The sequence below is a fragment of the Citrus sinensis genome, chromosome 7 (genome assembly GCF_022201045.2).
Source record: "Citrus sinensis cultivar Valencia sweet orange chromosome 7, DVS_A1.0, whole genome shotgun sequence".
In the NCBI taxonomy this organism is placed as follows: domain Eukaryota; kingdom Viridiplantae; phylum Streptophyta; class Magnoliopsida; order Sapindales; family Rutaceae; genus Citrus; species Citrus sinensis.
The window spans coordinates 7,177,338-7,197,743 of NC_068562.1; the positions used below are offsets into that span (position 1 = coordinate 7,177,338).

Sequence of the window (20,406 nt, forward strand, 5' to 3'; positions counted from 1 at the left end):
AGAAGCAGACTTTATTGAATTCTAAAGAGAAATGACGTCGTCGGCCCCTTTCTAAGTTTCTAGTATTACATTTCAATTATTTGCGTGAGATTCGTTAAATTTCTTGAAATAGAAATTGAACGGACGAGAAAAAGTTAAAATGTTAGCTTATTAGGAAAGGGGGGCCAAAAAAAAAAAAAAAAAAAAACTTTTTAAGTGTCGACACGAGAAGAAATAACTAATCCCGTAAATAATCACAGTCGCTAATCTCCTCGGATAAAAGGCTGATAGCCTTGTTTATTTAAAAATAATAATTATTGTTTACGTAATCATAAATCTTAAAGAAAATAGGAGACTAAAAATATTAAATAATAATTATCCCAGGAGACTAGGAGCTGTGAGCGTTTTTTGATTGGTGGGTTCCTTTTCTTTTTGAAATGTACGGGTGGGCGGGACCCAGATGACCAGATGAGTAACTGCTTATTGATTCATGGCACGTCGGAGTCACCGAACATCGTGGCTGTCTGTTCTGTCAATCAGATCAGATCGGAGGTCTCTACAACTATTGCCGGAAAACGGTGCGTTTCAATGGTACATTCAATCGAGCAAGCAATTTAGGAATTATTGAGAATTCGGATATCACGTCACATATGTATTATCAATAATAACATTAAAATAAATTATTATGATTTAATTGCTGTATGTAATTGGCTTCTTCGCAATCTGATATACATTATGACGACTGCAAAATATCTCAAGATACCGGCATTCCAAGATCGTAAAACTATTTAAACTGACCACATTAAGAAACCAAAACCCTGGCTCTAAAGGTAAAATCATAAAGCAAAATGAATCTCTTAAGTGTTCCTGGTGTTGATGCCGAAATCTGCTCGTCCTTAGACCGTCCAGATTCTTTCACCAACGTTTAAGTTATCAACTGCTGCACGAACCGCTAAGGCTGGAATCACCCTCCTTTCTCTCACTAGACCTGCGTTCACCGAAAACGGATCAGAGACGCTGGTGGTTTTGCCGGCGTAAACCCTCCGATGCCTAAGTTAGCACAAGGTGTTTACGGGAAAACAATGTAATTTGGATTTAAGATGTTTGTTAGAAATTTGTAAGGAAATGACCTAGTTGCAATTTGGCAGCGTTTTCCCTCTTTCCAGTTTTTCTATCCCCTTCTTCATTGATTTCTTCTTCTTTTATAGCCGCTGTCCTCACGTTCTCGTTTGCCCTTCATCCCACCTTTTTCGGGTAGTGGCAGCCCCTCATGGGACTCTAACTGCTGCATCATGGGCAAACGTGGGATCTCGCATCTCCCGCAACGGTTCTGAGAAAGCGCAACTGCCGCAATTCTGTGAGATCGTATTTCCACTTTTTGGGGTACGGGTACCGGCTCGGTATATACCTCTGGTCAGCATTCGTCTCAGCTCGGCTCATGTTGCCCCTGCTCTGCTCGTACCATTTGGCTGAGGTGATTCATGCCGGGGTGGAAATAGTAGCATGACCGACCTGGTGCTTTTATTTACTTAACACCAGTCCCCTAGTTTCTAGTCTTGTGAGTGAAATGAGTCAAGAGTAGAAACTGATTGTCAAATCTTGCCAATCCGGGGGCTTCTCCTCTGGTTTTCTATCTACAGGGACGGACCTGAGGATTTCTTTTCTTCAGGGGAGGTTTTGACTTGAGCATGGGCCTAAATGAGCATGTCCATTGCGTATCTGGGCTTGCATCTAGCCTGGCCTCTTGTAACAGTTGATGACGTGGCATCCGCAGACTCTTCATATTTTGAAATTTGAAATGACGGGCTATTTGTCCTCGATGTACGGTGCGTCTCCATCACTTTAATGCTTTCATTTCCCCCTTTTCGTTTCAAATCCCTAGACTGGAGTCATCATCATCTTGTTACTCGTTCCTCCGCCGTTAACCAAATTTTCTCTGAACTTTGCTCATACTCCCAGTGTCTGGAGTATCCATTTGCTGGGTGTTTTCTCTGTCACAGCAGCGCTATCTGTGTCCGTCTGTTCCAGGTATAGCCTTTAACCTTTTCTTTGTCTGTTGTTGATTGGGTTCTATGTTGCCCCTTTTTGTATTCGTGTACTTGGGTTTGTTTTGGTTTTTCTTTTGAGATTCCGATATGTCAAACCGGAAAAGAAAGTTAATTGTTGATAAGGGTGATGAAGAATCAGGGGATTCATGCCTCAACGTGCCAATACCCACCGATTTCTTGGGTCCCTCCAGTAGTGTAGGTCCTTCCCATGGCAGGGATACCCTTGAGTACCCACGCCCTCTGGTTGTCTCTTCCTCCCCCGAACTAGCGCTTGTAAAAAATAGAGGTGGACCTGCGTCGGGCTCTGGTGAGAACCACAGCTTTGGTGGGGTTGGGATCTCTGAAGGAGTTGGCGATGGTGAGGGGAGCAGTTCCGGACCGAGCCGATCTGCTCAGAGAAGGAACCTAGGCCATAGGGTGGAGGCTGATTCCTACCCTATTGATTTCATGGCTTGTGCCACCACCCCCACTGACCTATTTAAACTTAGGAACCTCTACAACATCCCCAGCGAGGTTCTTCTTGTAGTTCCTAGAAAAGGCGATGTCCCTAGTCGGCCTCCGAAAGGGTATGTGACGATACACTTGGAGAGTTTCAGACTAGGAGCTCGGCTGCCCCTTCAACCTTACTTTGCCAAGATACTGGGCGGTATGCACCTAGCCCCAGGTCAGCTACACCCAAATGGGTGGAGGGTTCTCTCGGCAATGTTTGTGTTGTGGGAGAAGTGTGGGTCGGAGGAGCCTTCTCTTGTCGAAGTGAAACATCTGTATCAGCTGCGGAGTAGCCCAAAAGAGGCAGGCTGGTATTATTTTATGTCCAGTTCTGCCAAGAGGAAACCGATCACTGGGTTTCCATCTTCATGTAAAAATTAGAAGAACAAATTCTTCTTTGCTGGAGGGAATTGGTGTCCAGCAGTTCAGTCGCTTGGTGGGGACATTTATCTTCCCACCCATTTTGTCACCCCAGGTCGTTCATTTTTGCCTATATTCTTAATTAGACTGCTACTTATTGGGTTCTTTAACCTTTTGTGCTATTTCAGAGTCGTGGGGTCTGATCGAGGGGCTTGAATATTGGCCTTTGCTTCAGGTGGAAACGGCTCTATTGAACGCATCTACCTGCCAAGACCTCCTGTCACCAACAAGTCTGGTCGGCTAGGGCTTAGTGGATATAGCCGCTGGGATGGATAACAAGATTCTCAGTGCTATGACCAGAAAGCGTGGTCGGGCTTCGAGCAGCTCCAGCAACCCTCCTACTCCCCCGAAGAAACCTAGCGTTGGTCCTTCCAAGACGCCTGTTCCTGCTCTGCCCCCACCTCCACCTCGTAAGAGTGTTGGGGAGAAAACCTCCGACAAGAGTCCTGAGGCCAGCTTGCAGTCTGGGGACCGCTCTTCTCATCTACTATCTCGGGATTAAGTGGACTACCTGAGCCCGTATCAGAAGGATTACAAAAAAGCGGTGGGGCCCAAGATGGTGAAGGACATCGAGAGTATGAACCTCTCCGAATTAGCTGCTTCCGTTCAGAGAGTGTCCTTCAGGTTGGCCACCATGGTTTCGTGCTACAAGATTGGATCCGCGCGCCATGAGAAGAAACTCCAAGCTGACAATCAGGAATTGAAGAAGAAAGCTGAATCTACTGATCGCTCCAAGGAGAAGCTGGCTGAGCTGAACAAGCAGATTATGGAGCTAGAGAAGAGAGTTGCGGTTGCTGAATCCACTTCCTCCAAACTCGAGGGTGAGCTGGGTGACCTGAGGTCTGATCTCCATGCTACTCAAATTAAAAGGGATACTCTGAGGGCCGTCCTTGAGGGGGAAATCAAATCCTTGGGTGAGCAGCTGACTGAGGAGAAAGGCAAATCCGCTGACGTGGACGATCGGCTGGATGCCGAGTATGACTCTGGGGTTGCCTTCTCCTATAAGTGCATAATATCTGTGCTTAAGGAAGAATATCCCGAGCTGGACATGAGCAAGCTGGAAGCTGGAGTGGAGAGGTACATGGCTGAGGTCGGCCAGGGTGATAAGGAGCAGGGCGGGCAGGATCAGGTGGAGGCTCCTTCGGATGGTGTGCAAGAGGGGGAAGCTGGGGGACGCACTCTCGAAGTGGGTCAAGGGTCCATGCCTCCTCCTCTCGGCATTGCTGATCTTCCACCTCCTGATGTTGCTGATCCCTCACTTCCCGAGCTCGCTGATCCTTCAGCTGCTGGAGCCGTTGATTCTCCTAACCTTTAGGCCTATTTTTTGTATAAGCTCTAGATTTGCGTTTGTTTTGTAAACAATTTAAACATTTATAAAAAAATATTTTTGAATGCTCTCTATTGGTTTTCCTGTTTGGTTTTTTAGTGCATCGAACAGGAATAGGCATTCGTTTACCTTAGTAAAATTTTCGCAAAATTGCCTGCTGGTCTTCGGTGACCGAGTAGGAGTAAGCATTTACTCGCCTTAGTATAATATTCGAAGCTTTACCTGCTGGTCTTTCGTTGACCGAGCAGAAACAGACACTTTGTTGCCTTAGTAGAATTTTCAAAGCTTTAGCTGCTGGTCTTTCGTTGACCGAGCAGAAACAGGCACTCTGTTGCCTTAGTAGAATTTTCAAAGCTTTAGTTGCTGGTCTTTCGTTGACCGAGCAGAAACAGGCACTCTGTTGCCTTAGTAGAATTTTCGAAACTTTAGCTGCTGGTCTTTCGTTGACCGAGCAGAAACAGGCACTTTGTTGCCTTAGTAGAATTTTTGAAGCTTTAGCTGCTGGTCTTTCGTTGACCGAGCAGAAACAGGCACTCTGTTGCCTTAGTAGAATTTATGAAGCTTTAGCTGCTGGTCTTTCGTTGACCGAGCAGAAACAGGCATTCTGTTGCCTTAGTAAGCATTTAATGGGCTTACTAGCAGAAAAGTTCCATACTGAATTCATCTTTATTGAATTTTGAATGCGTTACAGAAATGTGGGACATATGTGTGTGTCACAAATCACTGTGTTCATAACAGAAATAATTTATCAGAATGAAAACTAGTAGGGCACTTTGCTTACTGGAAGTACTTTTTCAGGTGCTCGGCGTTCCATGACCTCTTCACCTCTCGTCCGTCTGGATACGCCAGCTTGTAGGCTCCCGGACCAGTTGCTCGTATCACCCTGTACGGGCCTTCCCATTTCGGACCAAGAGCTCCATGGTTAGGATCCTTGGTATTTTGGTTCACCTTCCTGAGCACCCAATCTGCTGTTCGGAACTGCCTCACACGTACGTTCTTATTGTAATAACGCGTGACCCTTTGCTGATACTGAGCCACTTTCTGCGAAGCCCCTTCCCTTTTCTCCTCCAGCAGGTCCAGGCTCAAGCAGATCTGCTCGTCATTTTGCTCCTCATTGAAGTATTCCGTCCGATGTGTTCCCACTCCAATTTCTGCTGGGACTACCGCCTCGTGACCAAAAGCTAAGGCAAACGGGGTCTCCCCTGTGGCGGTTTTATGAGTTGTCCGGTAGGCCCACAGTACCCCTGGTAGCTCGTCAACCCAAGCTCCTTTCTTCTCTCCCAATCTAGTCTTTAGGAGTTTCTTTACCACTTTGTTGGCTGCTTCCACTTGTCCGTTTGCCTGGGAGTGTGCGGGGGTGCAGAATTTCAGGTCCACCCCTAAGTTCCGGCAAAACTCTCTGAAGTTGTTGTTGTCAAATTGCCTCCCATTATCGGTGATGATGGTATACGGGATTCCGTATCTACAGATGATGTTCTTCCAGATAAAATCCATTGTCCTCCTCTCCGTGATTTGGCTAAGGACCCCCACTTCTATCCACTTGGTGAAGTAGTCTATTGCTACGATTGCATGGGTTGCCGCTCCTCGGCCTTTCGGTAACGGACCAATCAGGTCGATTCCCCACTGAGCAAAAGGCCATGGGGATGTCATAGTGGTCGGCTTTTCTGGGGGTTGTGCGGGAACCTCTGAGAAGTTTTGGCAGGTTTTGTAATTCTTTGCCATCTTTTTCGCATCCTGGTGCATTGTTGGCCAGAAGTACCCTTGCCGGAGTGCCTTGAAGGCTAAGGTTCTTGCTCCCGAATGATTGTCGCAAATTCCTTCATGAATCTCCCTTAGTACATAATCTGCCTCCTCATCATCCACACATCGCAAGAGGGGCAAAGTGAATCCTCGGCGGTAGAGTACCTCATCGAGTAGAGTATACCTCGCTGCTCGGCATTTCAGCTTTCTTGCTTGCCTTTTGTCCTCTGGTAAAACGTCATCGCGGATATATGCAAGAATTGGGTCCATCCATGACTCTTCAGTACTTATTCTCATCACCTCTGCCTCCTCCCCTATACTTGGCGAGGTCCTTACCTCCAGTGGAACCGATTTAGGTAATTTCGGATTTGCAATTGCAGCCATCCTAGCCAACATGTCCGCTCGGTAATTCTCATTTCAAGATATCTGCTTTACCTCCACCTCCTGGAAAGCCCAACCATCTGCTTCGCCTTCTTCAAATAAAGTCCCAACTTCTCTTCCCTTACTTGGAATTGGTCGTTGAGCTGGTTACATATTAGCTGGGAATCTGCTCGGATTTCAACCCTTTCTGCTCGTAATGCATGTGCCAAACCGAGTCTAGAAATGAAGGCCTCATATTCAGCTTGGTTATTCGTAAGCTGGAACTCGAACTTTACTGCATAAGACACCTCGACACCTTCTGGGCTTCGTATTATAACTCCTGCTCCGGATCCCTGTTCACTACGTGACCCATCAACCATCACCAGCCATACCCTCTTTGGATCCTCCTGTCCTGCTGGTTGCTCTTCTTGGACCTCTTCCCTTGGTCCAGCACGATCAACCATAAAATCAGCCAGGGCTTGGGCCTTGATTGCTCTTCGGGGCCTGTATGATAAGTCGAATTCGCTCAGCTCCACGGACCATTTTACTAACCGACCAGACGCGTCTGGTTTTTGAAGCACCTACTGAAGGGGCTGGTCAGTCATCACAATGATCTGGTGGGCTTGGAAATATGGTCGGAGTTTGCATGCTGCGGTTATCAGAGTCAGCGCCCACTTCTCCATTAATGGATATCTGGTTTCTGCGTCTACCAGGGCCTTGCTTGTGTAGTATACCGGGTGTTGCTTCCCTTCTTCTTCCCTGACTAAGACCGAGCTGGTAGCCCACTTAGAGATTGCTAAGTATAAAAGCAGCTGGTCACCCTCTCTCGGAGTTGATAGTAACGGGGCGCGGGTTAGGTATTCCTTCAGCTGTCCAAATGCCTCCTCACATTCCAATGTCCATTCCATCTTCCTCCCTTTCTTTATGATTTGGAAGAAAGGGTGGCACTTATCAGTGGCTCGCGAAATGAATCGGTTCAATGCTGCCAATTTCCCCGTAAGGCTCTGCACCTCCTTAATTGTTCGTGGGGACCTCATCTCTATCACCGCCCATATCTTTTCCGGGTTGGCCTTAATCCCTCGATGGCTCACCAGGTATCCCAAAAATTTGCCCGAGCTGACCCCAAATGCACATTTCTCCGGGTTCAGCTTCATTTCATACCTCCTCAGCAATTCAAAGGTCTCTTCCAAGTGCTTCACATGATCTGTCGGTTCTCTTGAATTGGTGATCATATCGCCCACATATACTTCCATAGTGTGGCCGATCAATGGCTTGAAGACCTTGTTCACTAGCCTTTGATAGGTAGCTCCTGTATTCTTTAGGCCAAAGGGCATCACCCTGTAACAGAACAAACCCATGTTAGTTATAAAGGTGGTGCTTTCCTCATCCTGCTCGTCCATGGGTATTTGGTTGTATCCGGAAAAAGCATCCATGAAACTGAGCAGACTATGACCCGCGGTTGAGTCTACCAACTGATCTATTTTTGGTAGGGGAAAGCTGTCCTTTGGGCATGCCTTATTGAGGTCCGTGAAATCTACACACATTCTCCACTTCCCATTGGCCTTCTTTACCAGTACTACATTGGAAATCCATTTCGGTACTTGGCTTCCCTTATAAATCCTGCTTTTAGCAGCTTTTCCACCTCCGCATTAATGGCCTCGTACCTTTCCTGGTTGAAGCACCTCCTTTTCTGCCTCACCGGCCTTGCCCCTTTCTTGACTGCCAGCTTGTGACAAGCTACCCCTCGATCAATACCTGGCATATCCTCATGAGACCAGGCAAATATGTCCGCATGGGACTGTAGACACTTCACCAGCTCGCATTTTATTTCTTCACCCAATTCCAATCGGACTCTGACCACTCTGCTCGGGTCACTCCTGCTCACAACAACCCCCTCCAGGTTCTCAACAGGTTCCTGGCGACCATTTTTTGAATCCCCTCGGTTATCTAGAGAGGTAACCTGCAATGTTTCCTTGGCCGCTGTAGCATAGCAGCTCCTGGCCATTCTCTGGTCGCCCTTTACTACACCCACGACTCCACTTATTCTGTATTTCAGCGCCAGATAATGCGTGGACATCACACATTGGCTTATCCTCATGAATGGTCTCCCCAATATCATCTGGTAAGGACTTCTTTCCTCTACCACTACAAAGTCCAGCATCATCGTTCTTTTAAATGGCTTTGTCCCCACAGTAATCGGGAGTTCAATGATCCCCATGGGAGTTAGCCGTCCCCCTCCAAATCCCTTCAAGGACGTATTTGTCTGTTCTAGTTTCAAGTCTGCAATCCCCATATCATCTAGAGCCGACTTAAACAGGATGTCAACCGAGCTGCTTGTGTCTACTAATATTCGTCGCAATTCTGTACCGGCCACCATTGCCTTAATTACCAATGCATTTTCATGAGGATATAAGATACCCTTTTCATCGTCATCTGTCCACATAATGGGAACTTGTCGCACTTTTGCCTTCTTGGTTGCTGGCAAATTGAAAAGCACTTCTTTGCTAGTCATGGCGTACCTCCCATAGTTCTTCCGTGCTCTGTTCGAATCCTCGGCCAATGTTGGCCCTCCTGCTATCACACGGATGGTCGGCTATTCACGTTCCAAATCCCTCTCAACTCCGTCATCCCGCGTGTACTGCGACTCCGTGACAGGGGACATTCCATCTACGTACTCGTCCAAGTATCGGTTCCTCACTAAGTCCTCCACCTGAATCTTCAGGTCACGACATTGGCTGATAGTGTGACCGTGAGTGTCATGGAACTTGTAGAATCTACTCTTATCCCGTCGGTGAGTTGGTTTTGTTATCGGGCTGGAGGGTACAGCAGGCCTCGTCCTTCAATCCTCTCATACAATTCCTCCATGGAGATCTTTAAGGGAGTGTACTATCTATATGCCAAGCTCTGGTCTACCAGCTGAACTGCTCGGCTATCATGAATGTCACATCGGTCTGGCTCGGTCGTTAACTGATTTGGTCGTCTAGCCCTGGAATTTATCGCATGTAATGCTTTGGGAGTGTTGTGATAGGGGTGGGCAGCCATCTGCCGGAGTACTCGCTGCCGCTCTGGGATCGGGGGGCGCGGAGGTTGAGCTCGGCTGTGTTGAAACTGTTGTGCTCTCGGAGCTGTGGGGTAAGGGCGGGACCGAGCTGATATTCTGCCTATCATTGAAGATTCTCCGATTCGCTTTTCCGACCCGCTCCCTTTCGGGGCTCGCCGGTCCTTTCGCCTCAGCTCTTCCAGCTGTTCACTTTTAATTCTTGCCGATTTCTCCTCTTCGATTTCTATATCTCGCCTCGCCTGCTCATACCCCGCCAAGTAATTCTGTACGAGGGGGCTTCTTAAGTTATACCACAGTCGGCCGATCCTTACACCTTCTTTTAATCCCCTCAACGCCTGCGGGTGATTAAAAGCTCCCAGATCCAGCACGGCTCGGTGATATCGTTTTACAAAGTCTCGAAGGGATTCATGCTCCTCTTGTCTCATCCCCATCAGTTCCATCATGTCGTCCTCTGGGGCTACTGAAATACTAACTAGGCAACCCAAGAGGAGGGTGAATTGGGATTTTAAAAATTATCCTAGGCAAACCACACAACAATTTAATCTATTGCCTTAATCAAATTGAAAACAATAAATTCAATCATGAACAATATTAAAAGAGTAAGGGAAGAGAAAACAAACACAAGGATTTTTACGTGGTTTGGCAATCCTCGCCTACGTCCACGCCTCCAAGCACACCGGGCTTGAGGATTTCACTAAGCTAGCCTCTCAAGGCTTCAAACGCTTACAATTGACTTCCAAGGTGTCAATGGACCTTTACAACAAGAGATTATCCCCAATCTCTTAACTCAAGTGTATCCCAACACTTACAATCTTTTAACTTGATTTTACAAAAAAGATTACAAATGAATCTCTCTCACACAATATGTTTGATCACAAGTGAAAGCTCAATGTGTGAATGAATGAGATGAATACAAAGATTTAAAGCTCAATGAAAGTTGTATTCTCTATATTTTGCTCAATGATGATCGTTGGAATTCTACTTGTTTGAATTAGATTGAGCTTATTTATAGTTGGAGCTGAAAAACTAGCCGTTACAGACTGTCTGCTCGAAAACGGTTCGCCGTTAACCATTAACGGTCAACCGTTTAGGCCGGTCAAAGTTACCGTTGGGCCAATTTTCAAATAAACGGTTAGCCGTTTAGGCTTACCCTTTCGCCGTTAATTTCCAGGGACCTGCAAAACAAATTTGGTTTAACCGTTCTTATTAAACAGTTCAAGGTTAGCAATCTGGAAATAATCGGTTAACCGTTTTCAGTAAACGGTTCACCGTTAGTTTCCAGAATCATCATTTTAACAATACTTTGCAGAACATGCTTTCTGGAAATTATCGGTTAGCCGTTTTAAATAAACGGTTAGCCGTTTGCTACAGTGAAAATATTTTCCAAATTTACAGTTTGACCACAAAACTTTATAAAACTGTATTACGGCCCAAAACGTTATGAAACTTTGCACATAGGTCCAATTTCAGAATTTCTAAGTAATGCTTTGTTAATCCCAAAACTTTCTGAAATTATGGTATACCCCAAAATGCTATTACACTTTTCAAATAAGTCCTTTACCAAGATTTCAAGCAATACTTGTTTATTTCAAAGTTTTCAAAATTCTTTCAATTAAACCATAAACTTTGAAAAACAACCAGTTTCATAAAATCATTTTTCCATTAAATATGAAACATTTATAATGTGAAAATAATGATTTGTTTAAAAAGAATAAAAACAATCAATTTCATAAAATCATTTTTCCATTAAATATAAAACATTTATAATGTGAAAATAATGATTTATTTAAAAAGAATAAAAACAATCAATTTCATAAAATCATTTTTCCATTAAATATAAAACATTTATAATGTGAAAATAATGATTTATTTAAAAAGAATATTAAATAATTTGAGCTTAAAAGATTAATCATTCTTAAACTTGTTTGTTATCATCAAAATCAATATTATGGAAACATATATGTTAACAATCTCCCCTTTTTTGATGATGACAAACATTTCATGTATTTAAAGAATGATTCCACAAATTGCTCCTAAATATAATCTTCTTTTACAATTTGCCAATTAGCTAAATTCATGATTTAAATACATGGGTTTTTCTCCCCCTCATCATCAAAAAGAAAAACTTAATTGGCAAAGACAAAAGTAGCAAATTTTTATAGATTTGAAAAACATGTATTCTTCTCCCCCTTCATCATCAAAAAGAAAACTTTAAAGGAAAAGAAAAAAAATAGCAAATTTGTTACCCATGTTGTTTGAGTAGAAATTTTGAAAGAATCTCTCCCTAACAACAAGCATCACCTCAAATACAAGATTAGTGATATCACTTCCAAAATATCATATAAAACAATGTAATCAAATCATTATCATATCTTAAAAACATCACCATAAGCACATATTCATCATCAAAACAATATTCAAAGTTCATGTTATTCTCCCCTTTTTGACAACAAAAAAGTTCAAAATGCATATTATTCAAAATCATATTGTATGCTCCCCCTAAATATATGGCCAATTAAAAAATTTAACCAAAATGATTTTATCCAAAAACATATCATATTTATCTCCCCCTTCATCATAAAAAGGAAAGATAGATGCAATTGAAACAATATCATGAAAATAATTCGATGAAGATATTACCTATTTTGTGCGAGCAAAAATTTCGGTAAAGTCTCCCCTTAAAAATGAACAAATTATCAAATACACAACATGGTTAAAAAGATATAAGCTTCAACAATTATAACAAACCAATAACTTCATCAATTCATCAAGCAATGCACATATAATCATTAATCATCAAAATCAATATGAATTCCCCCAACACTTGTAAAAATTAAATCCGAGGATTCCATAATCATATATCAACCATTAAAAGAATGCTCAAAATACATGTTATTTCCCCAATTTACATCATTAAAAAGATTTATTACTTTGTCTCCCTCTTTGGACAATAAAAATGTTCAAAAAGCATATTATCCAAAATAGAACAAGTAATAAGCTAAGCAAGGGAATGCAAAAGTCATAAGAGCATAATGTCAACAATTCAAACTTTATAATTACTAATCATATTTTAGAAATCAAGACAACTAAACTCATCAAAGATCAAATGTGACATTTTAATATAACTTACACTCTCATATGCGCCAAGATCTCAAGGATCATGGATTTCTCCCCCTTTCGATATTATTTAAAGCAAGTAATGCATATTTGACAATACATCAATAAAGTACAAAAATGCATCCATTCACCAATCATAGATTGCATAAGATCAAACAATAATCATCAAAGCACAAATTTTATCATCAAAACTTAAGCAAAGCATAAGTACATAATGGCAATATATAAATCATCAAAATCAACATATGCCAATATATAGATCATCAAAATCAACATGACTACTAAGAAAAGCCATAATGATGAGTTAAAGAACAAGTGATCAAATCCATTATTACAAATACTCATATATATTTTTAAGAGATGATATAGTAGTTACACCTTGTGATGGATCTCTCAAAATTAAGTTCTTAAGGTGAGAAGAAACATACCTCCACTCCTTGGGGAGTATTTGAGAAGTACCTTCATTTTACTTCGCATTTGTTTCTTCATGTTGCTCCTCTTGATTTTCAAGTGGTGCATTCTTTTGGCTATCATTTGATAATCTTCTTGTAGCTCTTCATCTACATTATCATCAAAAACAACTTTCTCCATAGAGGAAGAATTAGACTCATCAAATATAACAAGTATAAATTTTTCCACAATCAAAGTTCTTTTGTTATACACTCAATAAGTTTTGCTTGTGTTTGAATAGCCAAGAAAAATACCAACATCAAATTTTGGATCAAATTTGCCAAGATTATCTTTTGTGTTCAAAATATAACATTTGCATCCAAAAACTTTGCAATAATTAATGTTGGGTTTTCTATATTTCCAAAGCTCATAGAGAGTATTATTGAGATGATATCTAATCAATGTGGTCTTAACCATTTTTTTTTTTTAATAGACCTATCATTTCTCTCTACAACTCCATTTTGTTGTGGAGTTCTAGGTGATGAAAATTTATATTCAATGGCAAAACCATTACAAAAAAATCTCAAATGCATGATTTTCGAATTATCCACCATGATCACTTCTAATGCAAGAAATAACATATAACTCATCTATCATGCATATACATCACACAATCATGAAATATGTAAATATTCAAAGATTTAGAATTAAAGCATATCACTTATTTATCATGCTTAGGCATTACATAATCATTAAAAATCAAACAAATCTATCATGATAAGTTGACAAGCTATCATCTTATATATATAACCATGCATCATGATAAAGCACTCAATGTTAAACACAATGATAATTCCATCATGTAAACATACAAGCATACTTTCGCAAATTCATTTATCATGATTCACTCAATATAGTAAATAGCCAAGATAAACTTATCCACATCATGTTAATGCACTTAATGTTATGATATCAAATGAAGTGTTAAATATTTACTAAGATTAAAATACCATCACTTATAATCAATAAGGCAATAATAATTACCAAAACAATTAAATCATCTTGCCTCATTATTTTTGCTTTAGATTATGATCAAGTGATTATCTCCACAAGCTTCATCAAGGAACTCTCCACCATTCCTTGTTTATGGTACCTACAAAAATAAATTCAAGTTGTACCCTTTGGTACCCAAATACTCTTGGGTCCTTGAATGTTAGATTTAGTTCTTTTTGGAACCCAAATACATTTGACTCCATAATACACATTTCTTTTAATTGGACATCTATTCTTCATATGACCATTTTGATTGCAATAATGACATACAATTTGATCATTTGTGGAGGTAGCCTTAACAAAATAATTCTTATAATATTTTTGTTTCAAGTAAGGCTTATACCCAAGTCCTCCTTTATCAAACACACATTTTTGTGAATTAAGCATGTTATCCAACATCTTTTGCTCATTTGTGAATTTAAAAACAATCTCATTCAACTCATTGCTCCTTTTCTTAAGTGTTTCATTTTCATTTATTAATTCATCAACATGTGATTTCTCATGCTCATACAAAGTACTTTGTTTACATGTGAATAATGCAATTCTATCATGCAACATTTTATTATCTAACTCTAGTCCTTTAATCTTTTCATTTAATGAATCATTGCATTTTTGTAAAGCATCATTTTCATTTTTCAAGTCATCTACATATGATTCTAGATGCTCATGTGAAGTGCTAAGTTTCTCATTTGATAATGCAACTCTATTATGCAAGGTTTTATTCTCTAATTCTAATCCTTTAATCTTCTCATTCAATGACTCATTGCATTTTTGCATGGCATCCTTTTCATTTGTAGATTTTAGCAATTTCCTTTTAAGGCATGAATTCTTTTTACCAATTTTCATCAACTCATCATGCATTTCTTTAAAAGCATCATACAATTCATCATATGTTGGATCACTTACCTCATCAAGTTCATCATCCGATTCATCTCCAATTGCCATAAGTGCCAAATTCGACACTTCATGAAATTCCTCCTCGTTTGTAGTCTCCTCATACACAATTTCAAGTTTTCTCCAAATTTCATAAGCATTAGAACAATTTGAAACTCTATTAAATTCATTTTTATCTAAGGCACAAAATAAAGCATTCATAGCCTTGGAATTTAAAGACATCTTTTTCTTATCCAATTCACTTAAAACATTCTTTCTAGGAATGAGTAAATCATCACAAACAACTTCCCAAATTTCATAATCTAAGGCTTGTAAAAACACTCTCATCCCAGTTTTCCAATAATGATAGTCATTACCATCAAAGAATGGAGGTCTAGTGGTGGATTGGCCTTCCATGAAAGTTGAACTAATTTGGGTTGCTATTGATCTTTAACTCTAGACGGTTAAGTCTATACAAGAGTACATCGCTCTGATACCAAATGAAATACTAACTAGGCAACCCAAGAGGGGGGTGAATTGGGATTTTAAAAATTATCCTAGGCAAACCACACAACAATTTAATCTATTGCCTTAATCAAATTGAAAACAATAAATTCAATCATGAACAATATTAAAAGAGTAAGGGAAGAGAAAACAAACACAAGGATTTTTACGTGGTTCGGCAATCCCCGCCTACGTCCACGCCTCCAAGCACACCGGGCTTGAGGATTTCACTAAGCTAGCCTCCCAAGGCTTCAAACGCTTACAATTGACTTCCAAGGTGTCAATGGACCTTTACAACAAGAGATTATCCCCAATCTCTTAACCCAAGTGTATCCCAACACTTACAATCTTTTAACTTGATTTTACAAAAAAGATTACAAATGAATCTCTCACACACAATATATTTGATCACAAGTGAAAGCTCAATGTGTGAATGAATGAGATGAATACAAAGATTTAAAGCTCAATGAAAGTTGTATTCTCTATATTTTGCTCAATGATGATCGTTGGAATTCTACTTGTTTGAATTAGATTGAGCTTATTTGTAGTTGGAGCTGAAAAACTAGCCGTTACAGACTGTCTGCTCGAAAACGGTTCGCCGTTAACCATTAACGGTTAACCGTTTAGGCCGGTCAAAGTTACCGTTGGGCCAATTTTCAAATAAACGGTTAGCCGTTTAGGCTTACCCTTTCGCCGTTAATTTCCAGGGACCTGCAAAACAAATTTGGTTTAACCGTTCTTACTAAACGGTTCAAGGTTAGCAATCTGGAAATAATCGGTTAACCGTTTTCAGTAAACGGTTCACCGTTAGTTTCCAGAATCATCATTTTAACAATACTTTGCAGAACATGCTTTCTGGAAATTATCGGTTAGCCGTTTTAAATAAACGGTTAGCCGTTTGCTACAGTGATTGCTACAGTGAAAATATTTTCCAAATTTACAGTTTGACCACAAAACTTTATAAAACTGTATTACGGCCCAAAACGTTATGAAACTTTGCACATAGGTCCAATTTCAGAATTTCTAAGTAATGCTTTGTTAATCCCAAAACTTTCTGAAATTATGGTATACCCCAAAATGCTATTACACTTTTCAAATAAGTCCTTTACCAAGATTTCAAGCAATACTTGTTTATTTCAAAGTTTTCAAAATTCTTTCAATTAAACCATAAACTTTGAAAAACAACCAATTTCATAAAATCATTTTTCCATTAAATATGAAACATTTATAATGTGAAAATAATGATTTGTTTAAAAAGAATAAAAACAATCAATTTCATAAAATCATTTTTCCATTAAATATAAAACATTTATAATGTGAAAATAATGATTTATTTAAAAAGAATAAAAACAATCAATTTCATAAAATCATTTTTCCATTAAATATAAAACATTTATAATGTGAAAATAATGATTTATTTAAAAAGAATATTAAATAATTTGAGCTTAAAAGATTAATCATTCTTAAACTTGTTTGTTATCATCAAAATCAATATTATGGAAACATATATGTTAACAGCTACTGCCCCTCGGAACTGCTCGGCCAACTCCTGGCACATCTGCTCATACCCCTTTATACTTCCTCGGGGCAGCTTACGGTACCATTCTCGAGCTCGTCCCTCTAGCGTCAACGGGAACGCCCTGCACCTCTGAGCTGGTGTCAGCCCCTGCACACCCGTCATGTCGTTGAAACGCTTAATGTGCACTAACGGGTCACTTCGCCCGGAGTATTTGAGGTCGGGGAAGCGGAAGTCTCTTGGGATTATGGTACCCATGATCTCAATTGATAACGGAGATTCTTCATCTAGCATTATCCTCCAGCTCGGGGGTTTTCTCTTGCCCTATATCTCCTACATCACCTGCGCCAATCTGCGCACCTCCCCCTCCAATTCTATAGCACGGTCAGGATCCCGTGCAGCTATCTAATCTCGCTCCTGCTCGGCGCTTTGCAACCTCTGTCTGAGCTCTCCTTCATCAACATTTGCTCCTCGGCCATTAGTTTCCCGTATGCGTCCGGGGCGAGGTTGGTCTCCCCCTTCATCCACGTGTTCCCCTGGGATCCGACCAGTACTTCTGTGGGGATGCACCCCATTAAGTTGGCCTGTGGGCGGAGGGATTTCCTCAACTCGACGCCTCCGGAGGCTGGGTTCTGCTCCGATTTCATCTCTTCCCACGGGGGTTTCACAATCCCTTCTCTGTTCATCCCTCAACTCAAACAATATGGACGCGAGAGTCTTCATTTGTTTCTCCATCCGCTCCAGTCTGTCTTGCATCATCCTCTCTCGGGCTTCATTCGCAATTTCCCGGAGAGTGATTGTCTCCACCGTTTCATTGTCCTCCCTCAAAGTATCCTTTCTTGACACATCCATATCTGATCGTTCGTTGCTTCTCCGGTAATTGCTAATTTGGTGGTAGCTTTTTATTCAGCTCCCCACAGACGGCGCCAAAATGTTGATGCCGAAATCTGCTCGTCCTTAGACCGACCAGATTCTTTCACCAACGTTTAAGTTATCGACTACTGCACAAACCGCTAAGGCTGGAATCACCCTCCTTTCTCTCACTAGACCTGCGTTCACCGAAAACGGATCAGAGACGCTGGTGGTTTTGCCGGCGTAAACCCTCCGATGCCTAAGTTAGCACAAGGTGTTTACGGGAAAACAGTGTAATTTAGATTTAAGATGTTTGTTAGAAATTTGTAAGGAAATGGCCTGGTTGCAATTTGGCAGCGTTTTCCCTCTTTCCAGTTTTTCTGTCCCCTTCTTCGTCGATTTCTTCTTCTTTTATAGCCGTTGTCCCCACGTTCCCATTTGCCCTTCATCCTACCTTTTTCGGGTAGTGGCAGCCCCTCATGGGACTCTAACTGCTGCATCATGGGCAAACGTGGGATCTCGCATCTCCCGCAACGGTTCTGGGAAAGCGCAACTGCCGCGATTCTGTGAGATCGTGTTTCCGCTTTTTGGGGTACGGGTACCGGATCGGTATATACCTCTGGTCAGCATTCGTCTCGGCTCAGCTCATGTTGCCCCTGCTCTGCTCGTACCATTTGGCTGAGGTGATTCATGCCAGGGTGGAAATAGTAGCATGACCGACTTGGTGCTTTTATTTATTTAACACCTGGGTTAGGACTTTGGGGGTTAAAGAGATATAGAAAGATTGTTGAAATGAATTAAAGAGATTGGAGTTCTATTTAAAGATAAATTTAGCTTTTCAGAATTTTCTATAAGGAACTTATATAGGGGTACTATTCCAAAATTTCCTAGCTTAAATAATATGCCATGCTAAGTAAGTGTCAGAATTGTAAAGAGTTATAATTAATTCACTTAAAATATATAATTAATTATTATTTATTACAAAAAGCAGAGGAACCAAGAATGGAAAAAAACATAAACTTAAGTTGCCTGTTAGAAAAAAATCTACAAATTTGAGACACCAATAATAATACTTCATAGTGGGAATAATAAATTACATACAAAATGATGTCTTTCAAGTAGTTCAAAGTCTAACCAAGCAAGGAAATTATAAATCCTTTCCGAACTGGGATAGTGCTAATTTTTTATATATGTAATTAACTAGTGAACCCTATAAATACAGACGCCTATAATCCCCAGCTCTTCACACTAATTACACAAACAACGCTTATTAAATACCGCAGCCTTCTGAATTCATCATATTCAATCAAATATCTGATCACATGGCAACAACGTCCACGGTGAAGCTGAGGAGCGGCGACAATGAGGTCTTCGAGGTCGAAAAGCAGGTGATGATCCAATCGGGGACGATCAGGAACATGATCGAAGACGACGCTGCGGACGGTGAGATTCCTTTGCAGATCTCGAGCCGTAATTTGGCCAAAGTCGTGGAATGGTGCAAGTGCATGCAGCATCGTGATCGGAACAACAACAATGATAATAAAGAAGAAGAAGAAGAAGAAGAAGAATGGGAGAAGAAATTTGACGAGGAGGTGAGTGAGGATAAAGATCTTCACTTCGGCCTTCTATTGGCTGCAAACTATCTGGAGATTCCGGCGTTGCTTCATCGTCTTTGTCAACTCGCTGCCGACATCGTTAAAGGGAAGACGCCCGAGGAGATTCGTCGGACGTTTAATATCAAGAAAGATTTCACTCCCGAGGAAGAAGAGGCAGTTATGGATGAACATGGTTGGGCCTTTCATGACTAGTCTTTTGATTTAATTTGTTAATTATATGTTGCTAGGGTTGAATATTCGAGTGATCTCTTAATTATTTTGCTAAATTAGATTGGTTTTTAAAGGAAAATAATATTAGAACTTCGTTTGTCTTCTTTAGTTAATAAGTTGATAGCACGATCTGACTATTCAAAGCAGGTAGGTATTCTGAGTGGTGCAAGCAGTCACCATGCAAGACCATCAGAGCTGAGCTGCCAATATTTCGGAAGAAGTTAACTTATTTTGTAAGAGGCACTTGCGCCTGATAAGGATATCTTTTTCGAATCTTTAAAATCGAGAGTAATTTACCACCCGCTCTTGGATCGTTTTCTTTTCTCTAGATCGGATTCTTTTGTTTTTTTTGGGTTAATTACCTTAGGTGAAAAAATATTATATTTATATAATGCTTTATAATTCATAAGAGATTTGCTACGATTCATAAGAGATCTGCTTCTTTGTTCACAAATCAGTTTCATTCAACAAGATGTTGAATTTTTTTCTAAACAGAAAAAATTTGTTTGATTTAAACAAAAAAAAAACTATCAATTAGACTTAGATTTAATTTTTTATATATTTTTCTATTTGAAAATTTTAAAATAAGTGATTAAGGGCAAAAACATCATTTTCTAAATAATCGTAGGGGTAGAAATATCATTTTGTAACTAATTAAGGAATAAAAACTTTATTTTGTAATCAATTATAGGGTAGAAACATCATTTTGTCAGTAATTTACTAATCTTGTTAAAAGTTAGCGGAATGTCACTTACTCGATTACTTTTAAAAAATGACCAACTTTTTAAAATTTATCAGAACATATATGTCACTCAAGAATAATTAAGCATTTACTTTTTTTTTTCTTTTTT

At 40.5% G+C, this 20,406-nt stretch overlaps 2 protein-coding genes across 2 annotated transcripts; both read left to right on the top strand.

Annotated features, from left to right (window-relative positions):
* The first annotated feature begins 2,114 nt into the window (after window positions 1-2,114).
* LOC107174844 (uncharacterized) lies at window positions 2,115-2,897 on the top strand. The gene has a single exon (XM_015526044.2). The coding sequence runs from the start codon at window positions 2,115-2,117 to the stop codon at window positions 2,895-2,897; it is 783 nt and encodes a 260-aa protein (XP_015381530.2).
* Window positions 2,898-18,815: 15,918 nt separating this feature from the next.
* On the top strand, window positions 18,816-19,662 carry LOC112495875 (SKP1-like protein 11). The gene has a single exon (XM_025092749.2). The coding sequence runs from the start codon at window positions 19,052-19,054 to the stop codon at window positions 19,535-19,537; it is 486 nt and encodes a 161-aa protein (XP_024948517.2). The 5' UTR covers window positions 18,816-19,051; the 3' UTR covers window positions 19,538-19,662.
* Window positions 19,663-20,406: the final 744 nt, after the last annotated feature.